The sequence below is a fragment of the Varanus komodoensis genome, unplaced genomic scaffold (genome assembly GCF_004798865.1).
Source record: "Varanus komodoensis strain SLA01 unplaced genomic scaffold, ASM479886v1 scaffold71, whole genome shotgun sequence".
In the NCBI taxonomy this organism is placed as follows: Eukaryota; Metazoa; Chordata; class Lepidosauria; order Squamata; family Varanidae; genus Varanus; species Varanus komodoensis.
Genome location: NW_025336360.1, coordinates 564,303 through 586,319, shown reverse-complemented (window position 1 = coordinate 586,319; position 22,017 = coordinate 564,303). Strand labels below are relative to the sequence as shown.

The 22,017-nt window shown below is 53.1% G+C and overlaps 1 protein-coding gene across 9 annotated transcripts in view; it reads right to left on the bottom strand.

Annotated features, from left to right (window-relative positions):
* Positions 1–6,738: 6,738 nt before the first annotated feature.
* VPS13D (vacuolar protein sorting 13 homolog D) overlaps positions 6,739–22,017 on the bottom strand; it is a 139,047-nt gene continuing 123,768 nt past the window's right edge. For 8 of the 9 annotated variants that reach the window (XM_044452254.1, XM_044452259.1, XM_044452260.1 and 5 more), the window contains 3 exons: positions 13,605–13,733; positions 9,124–9,364; positions 6,739–7,255 (listed from right to left, as the gene is read on the bottom strand). In XM_044452254.1, the coding sequence (XP_044308189.1) occupies positions 7,124–7,255; positions 9,124–9,364; positions 13,605–13,733 (502 nt within the window). In that variant the 3' untranslated portion in view covers positions 6,739–7,123. Of the gene's footprint in view, positions 7,256–9,123; positions 9,365–13,240; positions 13,388–13,604; positions 13,734–22,017 lie in introns of those variants that run through there. The other variant, XM_044452261.1, reaches the window with a different exon arrangement.

The window sequence follows — 22,017 nt, the reverse complement described above, 5'->3', positions numbered from 1 at the left end:
ACACACACACACACACACACACACACACACACACACACACACACACACAGGGACAGCCCTGCACCTCCAGTGGACCTCAGGTGAGGCGGAAAAGGAGGTGGACCGGAACTGAATAAGATTCAACGGCCAGGCTGGTCAGCTTCGGTGGGTGCAACGGTGCAATGCACTCTTACGGTTCTGGAGGGCCCTCAGGTCATGCGTGTGTGTACACCAGTGGCTGGGGAGCATGGGCGAGAGGGTGCTGTTGCACTCAGGTCCACGTGTGGCTGGTTGGCCGTCGTGTGAACGGAAAGCTAAACTATCCGGTGGAGCAGCCGAGCCCTGTGGCCCCCACTGGCGTTTCGCATCCCTCCCATGTGCCCTCCCGCCCCACGGTGCCGCACAAACAACAATCAGCCACAAACAGCCCTGAGCCCACGGTGGTGGGCAAGCCAGCCACACGTTCTCCACGTCACCTCTCTCCAGAGGGCTGCACACCATGATCCCCCATCGCTGAGCCTCCACTAGCCCGGCACGCTTTCCCACGCACCCCCTGCGCGCACTCACGCCCCGTGAGGGCTGCGTTTCAGGGTGCGGAGAGCCAGCGCCAACGTGCTCCCCTCTCCCGCTCTCCCGACACTGCCGGGGCGGCATTCCCTGTGCTCTGCTTCCCCCCGGCACAGCGGGCCCCCCGTTCCCCGGCCCCAGCAGCCGAGGGGCAGCCTGGGCGAAGGGAGCCCCCCGGCTGGCGCTCCCCCGCCCCCATCGGAACTGAGCTGCTCCCGGACGGAGCAGCTCCTGAATGGAAAGCCCGGGATCAGCGAGCCCATTGTGTCGCGCCGACAGAAAGAAACTGTTGCCACACGCTTTAGCTGCCAACTTGCCTCAGCCACTCAATCCATCACGATGGGCTTGCCGGGTCACAGGCCGGTGAAACGCGGCCCGGCGGCTATTTTCGGCTTACATGGACTGTGAGATAAACGGGGCATGAACCGGCCCCCCAGCAGGGGGGCGACCCCTCGTACCCTCATTAAAGTGTCAATCAAAAAGAGTAATGGAGGAGTCCTCCGGTCGGCTCTCGCTCTCAGGCTGAGCTGCTCCGGCGGCCAGAGCGGCTCGGCGCGAGGCCCGGAGAATCGGCACGCAGGCTCGGTCGGCCATGAGAGGCAGGTCCCCGCGGGGCCTGGAAGGGACCTCCGCCGCCGCCGGCCGGGGAGTGCTCTCACGACGGCGCTCAAAGGCTTCCCGGTGAGGCGGGCAGCGGGACTGCCTCTCATCGGCCCGGCGCATGCCAAATCTGCGTGGCCAGCGCACCCGCTCAGTGCTTTTGCGCCTCTGCTGCCAACACCCCTGTAACTGCGCAACTCTGCAAGCAGGGCGGTTGGGGGCTTCAGCCAGCACCTACATGGAACAGGGTGGCCGTGCTTCAGCCGAGCTGCCGTGGGGGCTGCAGTCCACTGGCAGTCGCGGCCAGAGCCTGTGGCGACTGAGTTACAGAAGCGGCTCTTTCCACCGTTCCCTGTGCAGCACAGATGGGTGCCTCCATGGATCTTTTCATCTGGGCAAGATCTGTCGGAGGTGGAATCGGCTGGAATGAGGAGGATGGATAGCCTGGGTCAGGACCAGGGACGGGCAGGGCTCAGGGAGAGTCCGGAAGGCTAGGTTGGAGGTCCTTTGGTCCATGGACAACAGGGTCTTATTCCTGCTCGGCCTTGTCTAGCCATGCCACCAAGCTTCAGAGAGGAGAAGGTGCCCGTCCCTGGACTGACGTTCACGGCACCCGTGGAAAATCCCTGCTGGGCTCCAGAACTTCCCACTACACGGAGAAGCACCATGCTCTGTACTCACGTACGGATCGCCCCATGCTTTCCTGGAAGGGGGCATGGCCAACAGCTGTAACCCCATGGTCTCTCTGTGTGTAAACACGCCCTGAGTCACAGGCGAAGATTCTCTTACGCTACTTTGCTATGTTCCCGATTTGGACGTATCTGAAGAGGGTGGCAGCAGAGGGGCAGACGGGATGGCACCTGCATTACTGTCAGGAGGCGTCTGCCCCTCTCGACGGCCTGTAATTTCATCCCTCTCAGTATTTGGAGGAAGTAGAACGGAGCCTGTCCTGGAAGCGGATGCATCCTGGCAACACTGGGTGCTTTCCTATGCCCACACACGTCCACCCGGCTCACTAGATGGTGCAAAACAGAGCGGCCAGGCTGCTGACGGGGACTGGGCGTTGTTCTCATATAAGCCCAGTCCTCCATCAGCTTCACTGGCTACCCATCAAAGTCCAGGCCCAATTCAAGGTGCTGGTTATCACCTATAAAGCCCTTAACGGCTTGGGACCTGGTTACCTGAAGGAGCGCTTGTGCCATATCTGCCCTCCCGCCCCTTGAGATCGGCGGCAGAGGCCCTTCTCCGGGAGCCCTCCGTGAAAGATATTAGGAGGGTGAGTACCTGGAGGAGGGCCTTCTCTGCGGTGGCGCCCCATCTATGGAATGCACTCCCCAGAGAGGTCCGCCTGGCGCCGTCATTTGTTTTTCGGCGCCAGGCCAAGACCTTTTTAGCTAAACGCTATTTTAATTCTTGAATTTATTTATTGATTTTATATTTATGCCGGGATGTTTCCAGTTTTTTATGTATTTGTAGAGCTATTTATTTGTATTGGAAGCCGCCCCGAGGCTTTTGCGAATGGGGTGGCATGTAAGTATTCCGAATAAATAAATAATAAATAATAGTGGCTGGAATTACCTGGAGACCCCTGTTCTGTGGAAGGGATCTTTAGAGCCATGCACAAAAACACGTCCAGGAGACTTTCCCCAGGCAGGCACAACAGGCAGTGGTTACAGGCACGTGTTTGACCAAGCTGCTTTTTTTCCATTCTGCAAACAGCACACGCAAGTCCTTGAGGGCTACCAAGACCTTTCTGCGTGCAGGCGTGTGTGTGTGTGTGTGTGTGTGTGTGTGGTGGTGGTGGTGCCCAGAAACCACACAGTTTGAGCTTTTTAGAGGAAAAGGGGGAATGGAGCAGGGAGGAGGGAGCAGAGGAGCGAGATATTTTAAGCTATGGGCCTTGGAATTCAAACACTATGTTTATTCACTTAGTAATGTGGTAGAAGTGCCAACATCAACAGGAGGTTCACAGCAGGAGTTTCATGCTGGAATCATATATTTTACACACACACACAGAGGCGGCCGAGGTGGCTAATGGTGTTTGCTTAAGCTCTTTCCTCTCCTGAGCTCAGTGCACAAGCAATTGCAGTAACTTTCTGCCTATGGCATTCTCCAGAGCAAATTCCCTTGGGGTCACTGGAGCGGAATGTCTAAGACGACGACTGGACCAGAGCACAGGCCCATCTAGCCCAGTATCCCGTTTCCATCACGAGTCCATTTTGCACCGCTTACTGGTGCAGGCTACATGTTCTGGTACCACCTGAAGAACGCAACACTGTCCACTTAAGCAGGGCATACGGCCTCCTCCAAGGACCATCTCTCAGTCTCCAGTAAAGGGAGAAGGTCTCCAATGTTAACCTGGGTTGTGCAGGTGAATTTAAGCACTTTCTTCCAATTAATTAATTAATTAATTAATTAAAACATTTTTAGATGATCTAGTTGAGAAGTGCTGTGCTCACCCAGCATAGGAAGCAAGCCTATGGGCCAGTTCACACAACATGACACGCTGTAGTGCTTTCTTGCACAGGCCAGTCTGTTGTGTCATCCGAAACCTGCTGTGGTACTTCAGCGTGGTACATTTGGTTTTTAGAAACCACAATAAGAAACAGTGTTTTGTTCTATTGTTTCTCTGCGTCGCCATGGTTTCTCTGATCATCTGAACCCAGCACGGTGGTTTCCACAGTCCTGCTGTGCAGCTACCAGAGAGTCCCTTGGGCAGAGTGGCAGCTGATGCAGGAGTTACTCCCGCCATCCAGTGTGGGATTGAATTTCAGGGTTGATGGGATATGTGCCAATGGCAGGAGGACTGAACATGGACGGTGGAAACCACACTAGTGTAAAAACCACGGAATCGCCTGTCTGGAACCTCCAGGGAAAAAACACCAGGGAAACCATGCAGGGTTTCTTGTCATGATGCATGAACCCAGCCCACAACCCCACAGCAGAAGCACCAACTGCTTAGCAGCAGCAGCAGCTTAGTTTTCAGGCATGCAAACCTACTTGGTGAACTTCCTATCCAGTAATCTGCAGAGACCAAATGCTACTTCTGTATCAATGACGCATCTGCATTTGCCTGAATGCTCCTGAATATTCATTCCAAACCAAGACAATGGAATACCTGGCGGGAGCTGAGGTATCAGAAGTGATGACAGATCTGTAGTTCATGTTTCTTAGGCTATAGGGAAGTCCCCCCTGGAGGAATTTCCAAATATAATAGATTCTGAAGCCTGGGATGGAAGCCAAGTGGATACTTACCTTCTCAAAGGCCTGGGTCAAAGGTGGTGTCTTTGTCACGCTGATAGAAATGCCAAAACTTTCCCAGAAATCTGCATTAAACTGCAGCCTTGTGCACCCCCTGGTACCATCGCTATCCCATGGACTGTTAGTAAGTGCCCATTGGAATGCCCAGGAAACTCCATCTAAAGCATCTGGTCACCTGGTCCATCTCCAAGCACTTAACTAAAAGCGTTACTGGCTTCATGGTGAGCGAAATGCAGGTCTCCATGTTTGTTTAGATTGCAGCTTGTCAAAGTCCATAAATCTGGGCTTCCTAAGGCAGCTCGGGGGCTGTTGGGGTGGCCAGAACAGGGGTGGCCCTGTATTTTCAGAATTGCCTTGGTGGTAAAGAGAAAAGAAGAGCAGGGTACAGTCATGTTGCAGAGAATGCGCTATTCCCATCCTGCCTGGTTCGTCTTACTGGCACATTTTCGATATCCTCTAAAGATTCGCTGGAGCCAGGGGCTTCTGAGTGTGAAAAGATGAACAGATGCAAGGAAGGAGGACTACTGTGCTGCCATCCCTTATGGGAGTCTCTCTCTCTCTCGAATTATAACCTTTGTGGCAAAACAGGGTTTCCTTGTTGGAAAAAAAGACATGAAATCAACATCCAAGTAAATGCTTCTTCCTTCCACCCAAACAAGTGGAAGCCACTTTCGGAATAGCCACTTCAGGAAGCAAACAGCCTTGGATGAAATAACAGGCGGACACGGTCTGTATCCTCCCCTGCGATGAAGCTGCGAACCTCAGGTAGAATGCTGGACCGGGACTTGGCAGCGCTGGGTTCGCACCCCCACTTAGCCATAAAGCTCCTTGTGGCCAACCAGGGACGCTCAGCCAAGCATCCCTCACAGGGCTGTTGTTGTGAGGGTAAAATGGGGAGGACGGGAATCCACTATGCTGCTTTGGGTTCCGTGCAAGAGGAAGAAAGGCAGAGCGATGGGAAAAACCAGAACAAAGAAGCTTCCACACGACACATTCCACATGGAGTTTCCCGCACCTGGCTGTCGGCTGACATGTCGTTACGAGCGACTAGGGCAGAGTAGCACAGACGTGGGAACAATTCAGGGGAAAGCTACTTCGCTGATGGAAAACTGTCCCTCCACAATGTGCTTTGCACGCAACCTTCCTCCTCCTCTCAAGTGCCTCTGTATTTGGAGCGTGAGGGCAAACACAGAAGACGTCGGAGGAGTTGGATCCATCAACCCAGAGGCCACGATGGCATTCCGTATGTCCAGGAAGTTCTCCAGGAAGGGAGTCGTCAGCCTGGTGTTGAAGCTGATGCGGCGAGTGGAGAGGTCACATGAGCTAAAGCTTGCAACCTGTTTGGTTTAAGCTTAAAGTCGCACCCTGGCACATTGGAGCCAGACTCGAACGGGCACCAAGTCTAGCCTGGATGCCACCAGCCCGTTTGGTTCAACACTGGCCAGCCTCTGCCCTGGATGGGCACTCCGCCCTTGGCTCTGCAAAGCTTCAGAGTCTTGCCCAGACCTTGCTGGAGGTACCAGAGTTAAACATGGACCACGCCATGGACCCATCCCAGACTTCCAGTGCTGGGAGCCAACTTGGCGCTCACTGCTGCTCTCAAAAGACCACGAAGACAAAAGAGCAGCTGCAGTATTTATTCATCCTCACAGGATTGCAATACTAAATTTATAAACTTCCATTTATTCTCCAACAAAGAGAGTGGCTACTTTTCGGTCTTCTCAAGTGTTTTTCCCCCGGTCCATTTTCTTCTTAAGGCCGATATTTGTAGAGGTCAAACGTGTGGGCCAAACATTATCCTACCCTTAACGACTACCCTGCGATAGAAGAGGTATCGCCGTTTAAGCTCCAAAAAGACACCGCTAAATATTCTTTCACATCACGTCCTTATAAAGTGAACATCTCAAAATGTGAGTTAAAAAATGGTACTCAGTTGGTAAAGAGCATTCGCATGTCTCCTTGTGCTGGGTTTCTGGTGACCTAGGAGAAATCAGACATGGTAGATAAAAGAACGTGCGCACGTGTGTGATTTGAGAGAGTGAAAACGCTCCATGTGGCGCCCCCTCCTCAGTGTGGCAGCCCCTGCGCATCTTTGTCTTTCCAAGCAGCAAAAGGCCCGCAGAGCAAGCAGAAAGAGGAAAAGATCTTGGCCCCAGCAGGACAGTCGAGCGCTGTGCACCAAAAATGAAGGCGGCCGTGTCTTGTCCCCACCCGCGTGACCGGCTCCAGGCATTCCTTCCGGCGTCTCACATTGTGCACTTCGCTTCCTCACCCTCTCGAAAGAGAAACACGGGCTGCTCCAAAAAGGTCAGAATCAGTGCAACAGAAAACTTAATAGAACCTCTCCTTTAATTTCTTTACAGGAAATAAAGCTTTGTACACCCGCACTTCACCCTTCATACTTTCTTATTTACACAAACACAGTTGTACATAATATAACACATATTGCATGTGTGTGTTGCAACAGGTTGCGTTATATGCATATACTGCACACAGAACGCAGACAGTAAGAAAATACAGGGCTTTTTCTATCACTAAACGTAGGGCAAATGTGTCTTTGATCTCGGGGCCCGACGTGCTCCACACGGCCAAGATCTTCCGTTGCCGAGTCCTTGGCTTACTAGCTCGGGGGAGACACTTCCAGGTGAAGGCTCTGCCTTGTTTTCTGGTTTTCGGGAGCAGAGAGGCGGCACCCCCCTTCGCCGTTCCATCCGGGTCAGGAGTCCATCTCGGCTTGCTCCTGGTGTTCGCTGGATCGCAGCATGAGCTGCTGCTCATAGAAAAGGCTCTTTGCATAGTTGATCTCTTGGCAGAGTTTCACTGCGGGCTCTTCAGCCGTCACGTGGACCTGCGTGGATCAAACCGCACAATGAAAAAGGCGATACACCTCCCTAGTCAGTCCTCACCTGGAGCGCTGTGTCCAGTTCTGGGCACCAAGGTTTAAGAGAGACGCAGGAAGATTAGAAAGGGTCCAGAGGAGGGCAACAGAAACGATCCAGGGTTTGGAAACGATGCCCTGTGAGGAGAGATTGAGGGAACTGGGCATGTTCAGCCTTGAGAAGGGAAGCCTGAGGGGGACCTGAGATCCCTCTACAAGTCCCTCAAAGGCTGTCACAAAGAGGAAGGTCAAGATCTCTCCTTGCTGATCCCAGAGTGCAGGACACGGAATGATCAATTCCAGTTACGACAACCCAGATTCAGGCTGGACATCAGGAAAAGCTTCCTCAATGTCAGAGCGATGCAACAGTGGGACCAGCTGCCTGGAGAGGTGGGGGGCGCTCCCAGACTGGAGGCATTCAGAAAGAAACTGGACAGCCATCTTGAGTGGGATGGTGTCCTGCAATAGCAGGGGGTTGGACTCGATGGTCTCCGTGGCCCCTTCCTACTCTACTATTCTACGATTCTATCACGTCTGGAAGCAAATTAACTCCTTAAGCAAAAGTAACAAGCACTGCCAGAGATGAGTCATCAACTTATTATCTGATTGTGAGGACTAAACCTTAAAAGATGGCTGGGTGTCCTCTTATCAGTGGGTCCATTTGGGTTTTAAGGTGGTTGTAGGTGGCAGGATGGTTCGGGGCTCTCCTCTGACTAGAAGCCGGGAGGCCACCAATGGCAACACTCGCTCAACACTGCAGAACCATCGGTGCTGCTTTTGGAGTCGGCATGGTGGGGTGGTGAGTGCTGGACTGGGGACCGGGGAGATTGGGGTTCGAGTCCCCAGTCAGCCATGGAGCTCCCTGGGTGGCTTGGGGCCAGTCACGCACTCTCAGCCCAACCTCCCTCGAAGGGTTACATGGAGCTGAGGGCTATGTAAGCTGCATGGCATTTCCCACAAGGGAAAAACAAGTGGGATATAAATGCAGTGTACAATTGATGCATTAGGTTTCTTCATAAAAAGCTTCAACACCTACAGCAAAAATAGTGAGGGCGAACCCCCGTTTGTCCATGATCAGGGATCAGGACAAACCGCGGTTAATCAGAAATGGAAGTGAAAACAGAAAAAGAACGAGAGACGTTTGCTCCTACCTTAGAATGAAGGAATAGGGTTCCTGCTAAACATAAACTCAGCCCAGGTTTTTCCTTTTTTTGGCTGCTGTACTAGAACTGACTCAACTACCCTACCCACAAATCCACCACTGATTTCTTCCAAGCTACACCAATTCTGGCACCTTCATTCTGAATGGGAAAAGGCCTTTCTATTGTTATATTGTGGGGTAACTGGGAGTCAAGAGGTACCTGCAGATTCACCCCTGGAACCCAACCTGTGTTTTGCCCACAGAGGTGAGAAGGGACCTGATCAGGGCCTGCTGGTAAACCTCTGGAAGCTTCAAAGTAGACTGGCGGGTTACCAACTCCCAATCGCTTCCCGACGGAAGCAAACTGACTCCGCCAACCCAGCCCTGATGCTCCAAGTTGTGATTCTGGGGACTGGGACTCAGTGGTAGTTCTGTCTGACTCCTGAAGTCTGCTGGCTATTGGAAAACTACTGTGAATGTTGCTTTTTAAATAGTTGCTTCTAATTCACTGCACAAGCTAGGTGCTATGCCCGAAGGGGGAAGGCCTCTTGCTTTGTCTCCCGGATCAGAACCCGGAGAGACCCCAAAGAATTTTCCTTGCAAACAGAAGAAAAGCCACTTCCAAGCAAAGCCCTCTTCCCTCTGCACAGAGCAACAACCGGAGAGCACTGGAGCTCGAGCTGCGTCCATGCCTTACCATGGGCTTCTGATGGGACGGGCCCGGCATGGACACGCCACTGCTTGAATTCACGGCCTTCTTGGTCAGCTGCACGTAGACCTTCCCGTGGTCTTTTGAGATAAGGCAATGGTAGAGGTCTTCGTATTTCACCTCCAGGAAGATGGCCTCCCGGTCCATGTACTCCGCACTCTTCAGGAAATAAACGGCTTTGGACGAGATGATGACGCAGAAGCTCTCTATGTTCTCCACTGCGATGAAGCTGCAAAAGTCAGGAAGCCTGGCCTGAAGCTGTGAGCGCCTGACACCACGTTCCAGGGTGCAGGGGAGCAGCGAAGAGGTAGGATAAGATATAAAGAGGAAAGAGAAGGGGACCGGGCAGAACAAGGGATTGGAAGGCTGGACGGGACCCTGGCAAGTGAAGATAGCGCGTTGGGAGCAGGATTCGGCTGATCCTTGACGGGGGCCTGGCCATAAAACAGCTCACCAGCTCACCTAGTTGCTTGCCCAGTCTGAGTACATGCTCAGTCCAGAGCAGAGCAAACTTGCGTAGGCAAGAACGAGTTCCAGCTCCGCACCCACTGATAGCACCTTTGGGGTCTTCCATGCCTAGACCCGTGTGATTGCCCAAATCAGCTGGATTAACTATGCTAGGCTGTTCACCTTCTCCCATATACCCTAGAGATCCCAGGATCGAGCCATCTGGAATCTGGAAGGGCGTACACTCCAGCTACTTAGCTCAGAGGAAGACGGCTGAAGGGTGCCTTTGAAAGCACGGCATGGCCCAGCTCCCTCTTCTTAAACATGCTTGCAAGCAGAACTCCGAGTTCAATGGGGCTGATTTCCAAGGAAGCCTGCCCAGGACTGCCGACTAGCACCTGAATCCTGTGTGCGTGCGTGCGTGCGTGTGTGTGTGCGCGTGCGCACGTGCTTGGAAGCTGGCTGCAAGTCTGCATATGGTTACCCTGGAAGTAAGCCGTGCTGAAAAACAACGGGATTCACTTCCTGGAAAATATGCCCAGGCTTGGTGCTGGGTGTCGGTTGCGGTAAAAGGGGCGCACTTCCAGGCAGTGGGAGATGTTGTCAGCTTGGCTAAGCCGCTCGGGCACGGTGCAGAGAGGGAGCCCTCGGAGTGCAAGCGCGGCCCAGCAGAACTGTTTGTCGGAAAATCCTGTTTTGTGCTGGGCCTGAGTCACACATCGCGGCTCGTTCCCGCTTCCTGACATGCCTCTTTCCCTCCAGAATCGGCTGCCAAACCTTCCCGTGAACCTTGAAAACTCGCTGTGCAGCACGCCTCCCTCCCCACCCTCCCCAAAGCCCTACATTTTGGAATTGCTAACACATAGCAATACAAAAAAACAGAGACAGAAAAACAAAAACACCGAAAACCAAAACACGGTCCCACAGAACAAAGCAGAAGCAGCACGATCTCTGGAGGATTTATGGCGTGATGCTCCTCCACCTCTTCTCCCACCCCTCCAACATCAGGAAGCAATTTAATTACACAACAATGTTTTCCAGAAGTGAAACAGTGGACTTAGCTGGAAAAAAATGTGGAAACATTTAGCTGGAACAGTAGAGCAAGGTATTAAAGCTTTCTTTTATGGATTTATTCTGAAGAAAATATGCAGAGCATTAGGGATTTCAATCATTGCTGGAGGCACCGTGGCGGCGGTGGAAGGTGCGGGGGGGCTGCGGGTTTGCTCTGGGTCCCACGACAAGAGCCGCCACTGCCTGCGTGGCTGCGGTGACCGAGGGCGAACGCTCTGACGAATGGGCAATTTAGACCAGTGAAATGGGAGTACCTGGTGCTGATTTCAATTGTCTGGGGTGGAGGGGAGAGGAAAACCATGTGCTCGGAAACGCAAGCCAGTGAGAAGTGGAAGAGGTGGTGGGAAGCAGCGAGAGACGCCTGGCTTCGGAGGTGTGCTCTCCCACGGAGCTGCTGCGCCCGGCATCCGAGGAGGGCGACGCCGAGTGCGCTGGGGGTCCCCTGACAGCTGTGGGCAGCCCACTGGGGAACTGGGGACGCTGTGGGGGCGACCCCCACAAAATGGCTGCCAGCAGAGACGCTGCTTCGGGGACGCGGTGTGGGGCCCGGCAAGTCTGTAGGGGTGCATCACATGCCCGTGTGGGGTGGGGGCAGAAATAGTAATGCTAGAGGCTGGGAGGGAGGGGGAATGGAGCAAACTGCTTTGCTCCCCTCCCCCCCCTTTACAGGCTTCTTTGGTCACACAGAACCTCCCCTTTGGCGGCCTCCCTCTGTCCCCTCTCTTCACTTCGCGTTTCCATCCTGCACAGTCCCAGCCATGCTCGTCCTCACCCTTCTCCCGCACTGCTTCGGCCAGCGCCCCCCCCCCGCAACCCCCCGCCTCGTTTTCTTGCCCTGCCTGCCGAGGGAGAGCCTGGCACGAGGGGGGTGCGAGGAAGCCACTGCAGGATGGATTCCCGGCAGCGCGGCTCCCCAGAGTCTGACCTGCGTTCTCACGGCACCGGGTCCCACCCAGCGCTGGGCACGCCAAGCACCTGCAGGGTGCCCACCGGGGACTGGGCAGGCCCACCGGCAGCATCCTTCTCCCGTGCCCGCGGCTTGCTGGAGGAAGGGTGCCGGGTAGCACGAAGGGGGTTCTGCCAGCATTTGCAGGCTTTCGCTTGGCTCGGTCCGCTTCCTGAGCCAGGGCCGAGCACGAGAGAGAAGCCTGATGAGCGGAAGTGGGCTGGACTCCATGGAGGCGCCACAACCTCCCCCACACCCTAACGGCTTCCAGTGTGTTATGAAATGTGTCTGTGGAGGGAGGCACGGAAGGCAGGCCTGCAAGGGTCCACTGGGGCGGCCTGTGGGATCCATGGGGTCGTGGGGGGGAGCCTGGTCCCTTCCCCAGGGCTTGCTGAAGCCCAACCGGCGCTTCAGGGCGCCTGCACGTGCTCACCGTGCGCCCCGGCTTTGGCTACGGCCCTTCTCCAAGGGGCCAGTCCCTCTTTGCGCAGCCTCAACTGCTGCGTGAGCTTCAGGGAAAAAAATGGGCCGGGACACCAGTGGTGCTTTGAGCAGCACTGGACTTCCCCCCAGTATCAGGAACTCAAGCCGGAGGGTGCAAGTATTTTATCCCCAAGGTTTGGTCTTCGTGTGGTGCTTCCGAGAAGGCACATGCCCTCGCAGCTCAGTACTCCTGACACAGAGAAACAGAGCGAGTCAGAAGGGGTCTCCCGGGCCACCTAGTCTGACCCCCGGCTCTGGCCAGCTCTGCTCTTGACATGCCTACCCGTGAGCTTGCCACACGCCACACGGCGAGCTTGCCAGTCACACGGCACGTGAACCGTGTCATGTCCAGGTGTACCTCCTCAGTTGGGACAGGGAGGAGGGTTCCTAGGCTCTCAGTCCAGCCAGGTGACGACCCCCACAGACTGAGACACAGCAGAAGGGAAGGAGGCAGGCATGTGATTCCTTGTTTCCTGCCTGTTTCATTGCATTTTTAAGCCAAAATGTACCAGTAGATGGTCCAAGGGAAAGTGCCTTAAGGCACCACCCTCACAAATTTAGGCAGAAAAAAGGCTGTCCCATGCTGGGAGGCTTGTTCCCTGTCTAAACTTCCACAGGACTGCATGCTGAACGGTTATAACCTGCCTTTTGGTCATGGATACTTTAGATAGGAAAAGGAAGGAGGACTGGAACAGAAAGAAAGAAACAAACAGCCAATTCAAGCTTGGAATAGGTATCAAAGCATTGGAAGGACACAGGGTTAATTTCCTTGAATTTGTTTCCACCTCGGGAAGATAAGGACAATGACAATGTCAGAATGAGAATCAGTTCAGTGCAGGGTCACGAGGATGGCAGCTGGGGGATGCCATATGCAGTGAGAGCGCTGGGTCTTTTCAGCCCGGAGAAGAGGAGACTGGGAGGGGATCTCACAGGGACTTAGAGGCATGTGAAGGGGTGTCACACAGGGGAGGGTCATGACCTGATCTCACCTGCGGTGGAGGGAAGGACGTGCTCCAATGGGGAAAAGCTCAAGGAACCGGGCTTCAGGTTGGGTGTCAGGAAGTACCTTCCTGATGGTGAGGACCCCGAGGGTATGGAATGGGCTTCCACAGGAGGTGGAGGAGGCCCCATCGGTGAGGCCCCATTCGGTGTTCAAAGAAAGACTGGAGAGCCGCATGTTGGAGATTACATGAGCAGAGCCGACTGGAGCTGGGGATCAGAATGGATGGCTTGGCAGGCCCCTTCTGACTCACTATGCTTCGATGTTTCTATGTGTCAAGTCAAGCTAACCCGCTGGGAGACTTCCTAAGAGAAATGAGAGGGGCGTGAGAGCAGAGGTGAATCGTGCCACAGGGCCTGTGGCTTCTGGATGGCAAACGACAGGCCGGTGGATCGGGAGAATTGAAAGAAAGAGACGCTCGCAATGACATGGGAGGAAAAAGAGGACGGAACGCCAAGTGAGGGTGGGCTTGTCCCATGATGTGCCGAAGCGGATGCCGAACGCCACCGGCTCGGTACTTACAATTCGTCCTGAATGCTGTCCGTCAGCTTGAACATCAGCTCCTGCCCTTCGGCCTGGGTCTCGGAGTAGCGAGGCAGAAGCCCCTGGGGGCCTGCGCAGCACCGCGGCCTCCTCACCCTCTCGGGCGTCCTGTCGATTAGAACACATTAGATGGCGCAAGCAGCTCGGGGAGGGGACTGCGCAGGCCGTGCCTGAGGTTGTGAGGAAGGTGGGACGCGCTGCCTTGGACTCCCAGCGTGCCCCGGGGGTGGGCAAACACCGGCGGAACCCGACGGAATTCAAGCAGAGCCAGCTGGGGTGGGCCGAGCCGAAGAACTGCATGTGAGGGGTGCCCATCGCGGAGCCGCGCTCCTTGCGGCATCCCAGCCCCCGGGAGGAACAGGGCGCCGTGCACCAAGCCTGGGGTCATTGCGGCAGGAAGCCTGAGGCACGAAAGCACCCCTCCATGGCGAGGCCCAGTTAGACTCACTGGCTTTCTCTCCTACACGGCCCCCCCTTTCTAGCCAACACGTGCCGCGGCGGCACAGGAAGAAGGCCTTGCCGTGGGGAGAAACTGGAGGCGTGGAGCGTGCCTCAGCTTTCCAAGAAAGCGCCTTGACCCATGGATGGCAGAGCACGGCGCCCCACCTCCCCGGGGGCTGGAGCCAGCCCCAGCCAAGCAGCCCGCCTGGCCTTGCACTTCAGCGTGTGGCATTCCCTGGACTCCACGCAAGCTTTTGTCTGGCGCTACCTGGCCCTGTTGTACATCTGCGCTTCCCTTGCAAGGCTGCCGAAGCGATCTGGAAGACCCCCTTGGTGCAGGACTGGCGCGCCAATCGTGTTCTCGGCAAGTGAGGCCCCCGCCCCGGCCCACCCCCCTCTTTCTGCGGACTGAACTGCTGTTGGTGGTTTGATCTAGAGAGAGGCAAACAATCCCGCACTGTACTAGAGTTTTCTGCTTAAGCCTCTTGGCAACAGCACACAAAACCGACGGGCCCGCTGCAGATGTTTTCTCCAGAGGCTCGTTTCCTCCCCCCTCCCTCTGCGCTGCCCCCCACCCCCCCGCCCCAGCAACACCGATCCTGACTAGGAAGCACAGACCTTCTTTCTTTCATCCACCTTTCCCACTGGCTACATCTACAGGAGCAATTCAAACATCACCTTCCAAGCCGCCTTTCTCCCTGGCTTCCTTTCCCGCAGAGCTGCTTCACTAGGTCCCTGTGGGGCCCACTGTGAGCTGCTCAAATGTCCGAACAGTCAAGGTGGTGCTGTGGCCAGTGCTGTCCGCAACCAGGTGGCACAACCCCAGAACGGGTCATCCTGCTGCAGCCTGGGGGCATACCTGGTCGTGCAAACCAGCCATGAGTGCGCACAGGTGGATCGAGAAGCAGCGGCGCGTGCTCAAGAAACGCAAGTTTTACGACAGAGAAAGCCGATCTCTGTAATGTGCACCATTCAGTCGGACTGACACGGTTGGTATTGCGCTTCACCTGTCGTACAGGCGGAAGAGCTGCCCCTGGAATCCGAAGGCCAAGGTCACGCATGCAGCCGAAGGAAGCTTTGGGGCAGCGGGGAGAGGCTGCTTCTGAATACCCACCCAGTAAAGCAGCGCTTGCAAGTGAACAAGCACTCAAAAGCTTGTGGAGACCTATCACCCGATCAGCCGTGTGCAAGCGCTGGAAGTCAGGCCTTCCGTCCCACGCCAGGATTTGAACCTGGAACCATGAGGGATCAGCTCCTGATCTGACATTTAGCCGAAAGAGAGAACTACCCTTTTATTCCCGCTTTCGTCCTTTTATCCTCCACCCATGAAGTGGCTTTGATTAAAAGCGGGTGACTGGTCCAGCAAGCTTCACAGCCAACTTGGCAAAACCAGCCCTTTGCTATGTTATCGCAGCAGCATCTTCTCCCAGAAAGTCACACACGCAACAGATAATTTTCTCATGGAAGAATTGGCGTCTAAAAACAGCCACCAACCCAAAGCAGCCATTTCGAAAGACAATGAGCTGATATTACAACTGGGAGGGCTCCAATCACCTCCTTCAGCAATGAGTCCCATAATGCAATCAATCTAGAGATGTGTGTGTGTGTGTGAGGGAGGGAGGAATCAAGGAGCTCGCATCTGCTTGAACACCAATGATGTGCCTTCATTTAGAGAATGGAATGAAAGACTAGGTGCGTTTGCTCTCGTCGACAATAAACAGAAGGGACACTCGTGCTCCCATTCAGCACAGGAGAACATCCTGTAGAGAAGTCTTACAAAGCCACGTCCCTCTCGCTGGGTGGCCCTTTCTCCTGCAGAGTTCACAGCACTGGATCAAAATCAAGATGGCAGTCTGGGTAGCCACCTTGCAGACTTCTTCCGAACAGGTAAGAAAGGCAGCTGAGGTGGCATCCCACGACACGCTGTCCACGGCCACTCCTGTTCTCATGCGCCGATTTTGAGACATTATGGCACAAACTTGACACCGTCTGCTCAGGCCTTCTAAGAGTGGTGCAGCTAGGGCTAGATGTTGGGGCCAAGGCCCAGCCCAGAAGCCAGCTTTTTAGGAACTGGCTAAGTTCCTCCTCCGGGGAAGGCAAGTGGCAAGTGGAACTGGCAAAACTCTTCTGCCAGCTTCCAAGAATGGCATGATTGGCCGGTTCCTGGGCAAACTAATCAAATGCGCTTTGCTCATCCACTGGCTGAGTTTTCACCCCTGCTGCAGCAACCTCCATTCAAAAGGTGCACTGTTTCTTACTTCTCTGCTGCCCTTTCTTTCGGTGATGCTCAACCTGGCAACAAGGAGGTCAACTACCTTCTCTAAATTATGTCCCGCTGGTGCTAACATGAATAGCACTAATTGGCGCCGGCCACCAGCTTTTGGCAAACTGGGCTGTTTGGTCTGGACAGCAAGCAGCATTCCACACCACTTGATTCTTCTGCTCCTTCTTCGTCGCCGTTGTCTTCTTTTTAATCTACAATTTGCTCCGATGTCTCAAGTTACATTCTGTAAATAACAAGCAACGCTGATGCAATTCCAAACGCTGAAAATCTGCAAAGCGGCATGCATGGTGGTGTGCCCACATCTGTGTTACATTAAACTCAACTCAACACTCCAACACGCTCCCTGATTTGCTTTTAATAGGCACACAAAAAGCAAGACGAGGGAGAGATGCCCTCGTGCCTGTCCATCGCAGCAGGGAGGAGCGGTGCTGAATGCAGGCCTGGAGAGACGGGAATGGCGTCCGGGCAGCTGAGCAGCGCGGGAGAGAGCACCAATGTTCAGGCCACGGTGGGCATCCGAGCGGCCTTGCTCCGAAAACGGTCGCAGAGCAAAAGTGCTTCCGTTATTCGCCTCGTGGAAGAAGCAAGTTATTTAAACAAGCCCTGATGCACTGGGGCTACCAGAGTTTCAGTGGCCACAGCCTTATCAGCTGAGTCAGTCTGTGCCGTGCCGGAGGGCTTTGGTCCGTACTGCTTGATGGTCTTCCTCAGAGGCTGTTCTCTGCGGGGATGCAGCTGGGCGCCTGTACTAAGGTGGATGGCACAGTGGCGGCACGGTGGCTGCATTGTGGCACATGCAGGCCGGTGGCAAAGACGGGAGAATGAATGATTTCACAGGCAAAGTGTTCCTGGTACGTCAGAAGAAGACGGCCAGGCCAATGAGCTCCAGAACCTGAATAACGCTTGTAGGTCATCCAGAATCAATTCAGAACAAGGCGTGTGAGAATCATGGCACTGCAATAAAGATATGTTACAGAGGGTGTTCAAAGATAGGCTAGACATGCACGTGGTGAGCATGTTGTGAGTGGAGCCGGCTGGAGCTGGGGTCAGACTAGATGGCCCGGGAGACCCCTTCTGACTCGCTCTGTTTCTATGTTTCTACACGACACCAAAGTGTTCCTTGCTTAATAGGTTCAGATAGATATGGACTGTGGCTAATCTTTAACTTGAGACAGAACAACTTCCATTCTTCATTCCGGAGACAACATTCGAAGTATGGCTATTAGGCAGGACCAGTACGGCTAAGTCTGGCTTTTTCTGTTCAGTCTTCAAAGATAGGGACGAAAGCAATTTTTGAATGCTGAAAAGCGTGATTGACTGCCAGAATGGACACCCTGGTTGGCCAGTTCTTTGTGACAATGGCTGGCAACTCAGGCATCCAACCAAGTCTGACTTAATATTTGAAAAACTGAACAACTTCCAAGTGAGACAGAACATCAAAACTGAAAGGCATCTGTAATCTATGGGATTCTGTATGGTTAACTGAGATTTCTCCAAACCCAGTCTTGCAGCATCAATTCAAAGCTAGGAAGATCGGGAAAAGTTTTCTGGTAGACACAGGTGCCTCTGTTTTGTCCCTCTGAGAGACAAAAGAACGTGGGAAAGAATTAAAGAGACTCCAGCCACCATGTGCCAGTGCATCTCCCCTGATGCCCATTGCATCCTACAGGAAGGTTGGTGCTACTACTGGGAGTATTCTGCCTCTTGCCCACTCTCCTGAGTAAGTATGAATTCAGTTCAGGCTCTTGCAGACAAGGCCTAAACCGCCTGGATGAATAATCTATGACTGAATTTAACTTAATAATAATAAACACTTGACTAGGAAGCAATTTTTCTGTGACTGTTGATGTTTCTGAGAAACTTAACCCTATCTTCGTGTACACACTACCCTACATTTGCGAAATCTTTCACCTGGAAGTAGGCACTGGAAGTTTACGGTGCTTTGGGGAATTGTACAGATGCGATAAAGCTGAAATGCTGAAAAATCTTGAACTTTAGTCCAACAAGCTTAGGAGGATTTTCCCAATTTTTCTCAAATGAAAGCCGGGATTCTCTGCAGTCGGTTTCTAGTTGCAAACACACTTGATACCATCCAAGTTCTTGCAGAAGAGTGGCACCATGCCCACTTATATCTTACTCAAAGACAAGTTTGCAATGGGAAAAACAAGACAGTCAGAAAATAATGTGTATGTTTTGTGGAACAGCATGCAAATGTACCATGCTGCTGTAAAGGGATTTACCCTGCCAGTTTTAATAACTGCTGTTTAGTTTTCAGTTGCAATTATTTTACACGCATGCAAAACTAGTCCAGAGAACAAGAAGAAGAAAAAAACAAGCAAACAAAAACCAATCAAACAATCATTTCTGCGGGTGCCAGACAGAAAAATTCTCTGTGTGTGATCTGTACAAACAAAACCTGTCTTTCTGGTAAGAAACCTGAAAGTTACCCAGAGAAAAGGGTTATTTGAAAAGAAAGGAGGAGACAGGCAAATGAGAAGAACTGCCACAGTTTGACGAGACTCGGCACAACCTGTGTGGCTTCATTTTTCCTGCAATACGTTTTTGTCTTTTAGACTGGGCTGTCAGATTTCCCACCTATCCTATTCGCGCCTTGATTAAGAGACTGTCTGGAGTTGCTCACTAGTGAGGAAGGGCACTCTGCATATGCTTGGATGCACTGTGTTCTTTAAACAGCAGCACTTATTTAGACGGGCTGCACTCTGGTATTCAACACAGACCTGACCGGCTGGAGAAACAATGCTTAACTCTGCCATTATGAATCGAAAGCCACATTGTGAAGATATGCACTGAAAAGTGGGATTAAAAATCCATCAAATGTACATCTAAAGAACGACTCTCTTTGGAACCAAAAGCTGTCTGTCTGGCCTCTGAGCTTCTCACTGCCCCAAAGTAAGGGGACCATATCAGATGAAATCTTCACTTATCTGCCTTCCTGCTCTTGTCCTCACTCTTTGAGGTCCTAAATTCCATCTTTATCCTGCCTTGGACTTGTTCCAAGCCATGTTCCTTATCCCTTCCTCTGTGAAGCTTTTTTCTAAATCCGAGAAGAAGCAGCCGTTACTTCCTGTAACCACCGCATGACCTCCGGAGAGAAATGTGAATGTCTGGAGACCTTCCTCCGGATTCCATTTTGGCACTCAGAACATGCAGACAAGGAGCTTTCGCCCTCGGGCCAGTTTTTCCCTCCTCCTGAGCTTTTTATTCCGTCTTGCCTGAGGAAGATTCCTGCACATTTTAATGGCCTTCAGTTGTCCTTAATGTGGATTCTGCAACTTTTCTTATGCTCACCTTTGCTTTTCTGCATCTTTGGCAGCATTTATAATGGGGAAATACTTGCCTGCTGCGCCTCTTCCATCTGCATCAATGCTTTTTTACTTTGCAAATTATCAAAAGAATAAAAGGAATTCTATTTTTAACAATAGTTGAGGCAGTAGATGTGGTTCTAGTTGTTCCATTTCCAGTGCAAAGAACTCTGTATAAGTGTACTTTTGTTTAAAAAAATATATAACGATGAGGCATCTCACTGGTTGAAAACACACTGGCTTGAATTAAATTCTTTTGGCTAGCACCTCTGAGAAATGTTTTCTCTTTCCGCATCTCTTCCAAGCTCTAGAGAGCCACTGTGCAAAGTGGGCAATAAAGATTGGGCCAAAGATCTGGTACAGTATGGCTCGGGGCCCCAGTAGCTGAAGGACCGCATCTCCATGTCCAAGTCCTTCCAGTTCCTGAGAACAGTGGTCTTTTCCCTCCGTCTGCACCTTCTGGCAGCTTGGGAATGGTTCTTTTCTGTGATAACTAAAGGAACTCAAAGAAGCCAGGCTGTCATGAGCACGTCCATCCTTCTGGCCGTACCAACTTCCCCAGGCATTTGGACAGACATGACAGCCCCACTGCTTTTGTGGAGTTCATTCTAGGTTGTGATTTTTGTGTGGACTGGATGGCTAACTTTTAGTGTCTCGCTGCTTTCGGATTTTTGCCCTGGTGATGCAGCGACCAGAACTTGTGCTGAAGTGGGTCTTTTTTGCTGTTCTATTCTTTATGGATTTCTGTATGTGTGTGGGGTTAAGTCAGGACGGCTCTTTGTGGCGAGAAGCGATTAAATGTTAACAATAATACCAATGCAGAAGGCATTCACCGCCGTTTCGATGCTCCTGCTCCGTTGGTTAGCACCGACAGGGGACATCTGATACTCCCGACGTGTGGTGTGTGGTGCGTCTTAGCAAACAAACAGTGAGCGACTAGAAACCTCTTTGTGTGAAAGCGTTCCCTGCAGCAACGGGGTCCGGGGACCGCAGCATGCAGGGGCTGGGAGCGAGCTGAGCAGCCACTCCGTGATCAGGGCCGTGAGGGGCCAAGAGAAGAACAAGGGGGGCGTCGATCCCGACCGGAAGGCTTGCCCAGCGTACACAGAGCGCTGCCAAGCGCACAACGCGTCACACTTTCTTATCCAGAGAGAACGGCTTCGGGATGGCAAGCCATGCGTGTGCCTGCGCCCTCTGAACACCCTGTTCCCTCTTGCCGGCCTGAGCGCAACCCCCGAGCACCTCCCCAGGATGGGCCAGCGAGCAGAAATGTCTATTTTTAGCCACCGCGACAGAACCAAATGCATCGTGCCGCCTACACAAGTAAAGTATTCCAAAGCAATTCACATGCACCCTCTCTGATGACTCACGGTCCCACGGCGCTGCCATAATTAATCCTGCAAACCTGCCTGGGAAATGAAGCTCTGAATCCAGAGATTGCCGTTCCCTTCTTCATCTCTAACATGACTCATGTCAGACCCAGAAAGTTCCCCTAATGGGAGTGGATGCTGCTTTTCCTTCGCTACCTTGTCCAGGGCCTGCACAATCTATCTATCTACAGGCCACTGAATAACTCGGCATGGCTCTCTTGAGCGCTGTACAACAACAATAAAATATAAGACAAAACATTACATTACCGTGCAGTCATTAAAAACAAAAATGGTTTCACAGGCTCCTTGGACATTCCTAAAGTGGAATTGCTGACACTCCAAGAAGATAGGGGATGGGAGCGTGGATTGGCGACGGCCACCACCAAGAGTTGGGCCCACCCAACTGGGGCCTTTCCAGTCCGGGTGGGCAGCACTGCCCTGCGAGGAGAGAACTGGGCAAGTTCAGCCTTGAGAAAGGGAGACTGGGGGTGGGGGGATGAGATCCCTCTATCAGTGCCCCAAAGGCTGTCACAAAGAGGAAGGTCGCGATCTCTTCTCGCTGATGCCAGAGGGTGGGAGATGGAAGAATCAGCTCAAGTTGCGCCAACCCAGATTCAAGCTGGCCATCAGGAAAAGCTTCCTCGCTGTCGGAGCAAGAAGAGAGTGGGACCAGCTGCCTGGAGGGGTGGGGGGCTCTCCCACACTGGAGGCATTCCAAAAGAAACTGGACAGTCCTCTGACTGGGACGGGGTGCCCTGGTGTCCTGCCACAGCAGGGGGCTGGACCTGATGGCCTCTGTGGCTCCTTCCAGCTCTTCTATCGTAAGGTGCCAAGGGCATTCGTGTATAGCTCAGCCTTTCCTGAGACCATACGGGGCTCCGGAGCCCCTTGCCCAGTTCCCCTTGCAGTATGACAAGCTTCCAAGACCTGGCTGGCCCCTGCGCGAGTGGAGAAGCAGCCAATGGCAATCGATT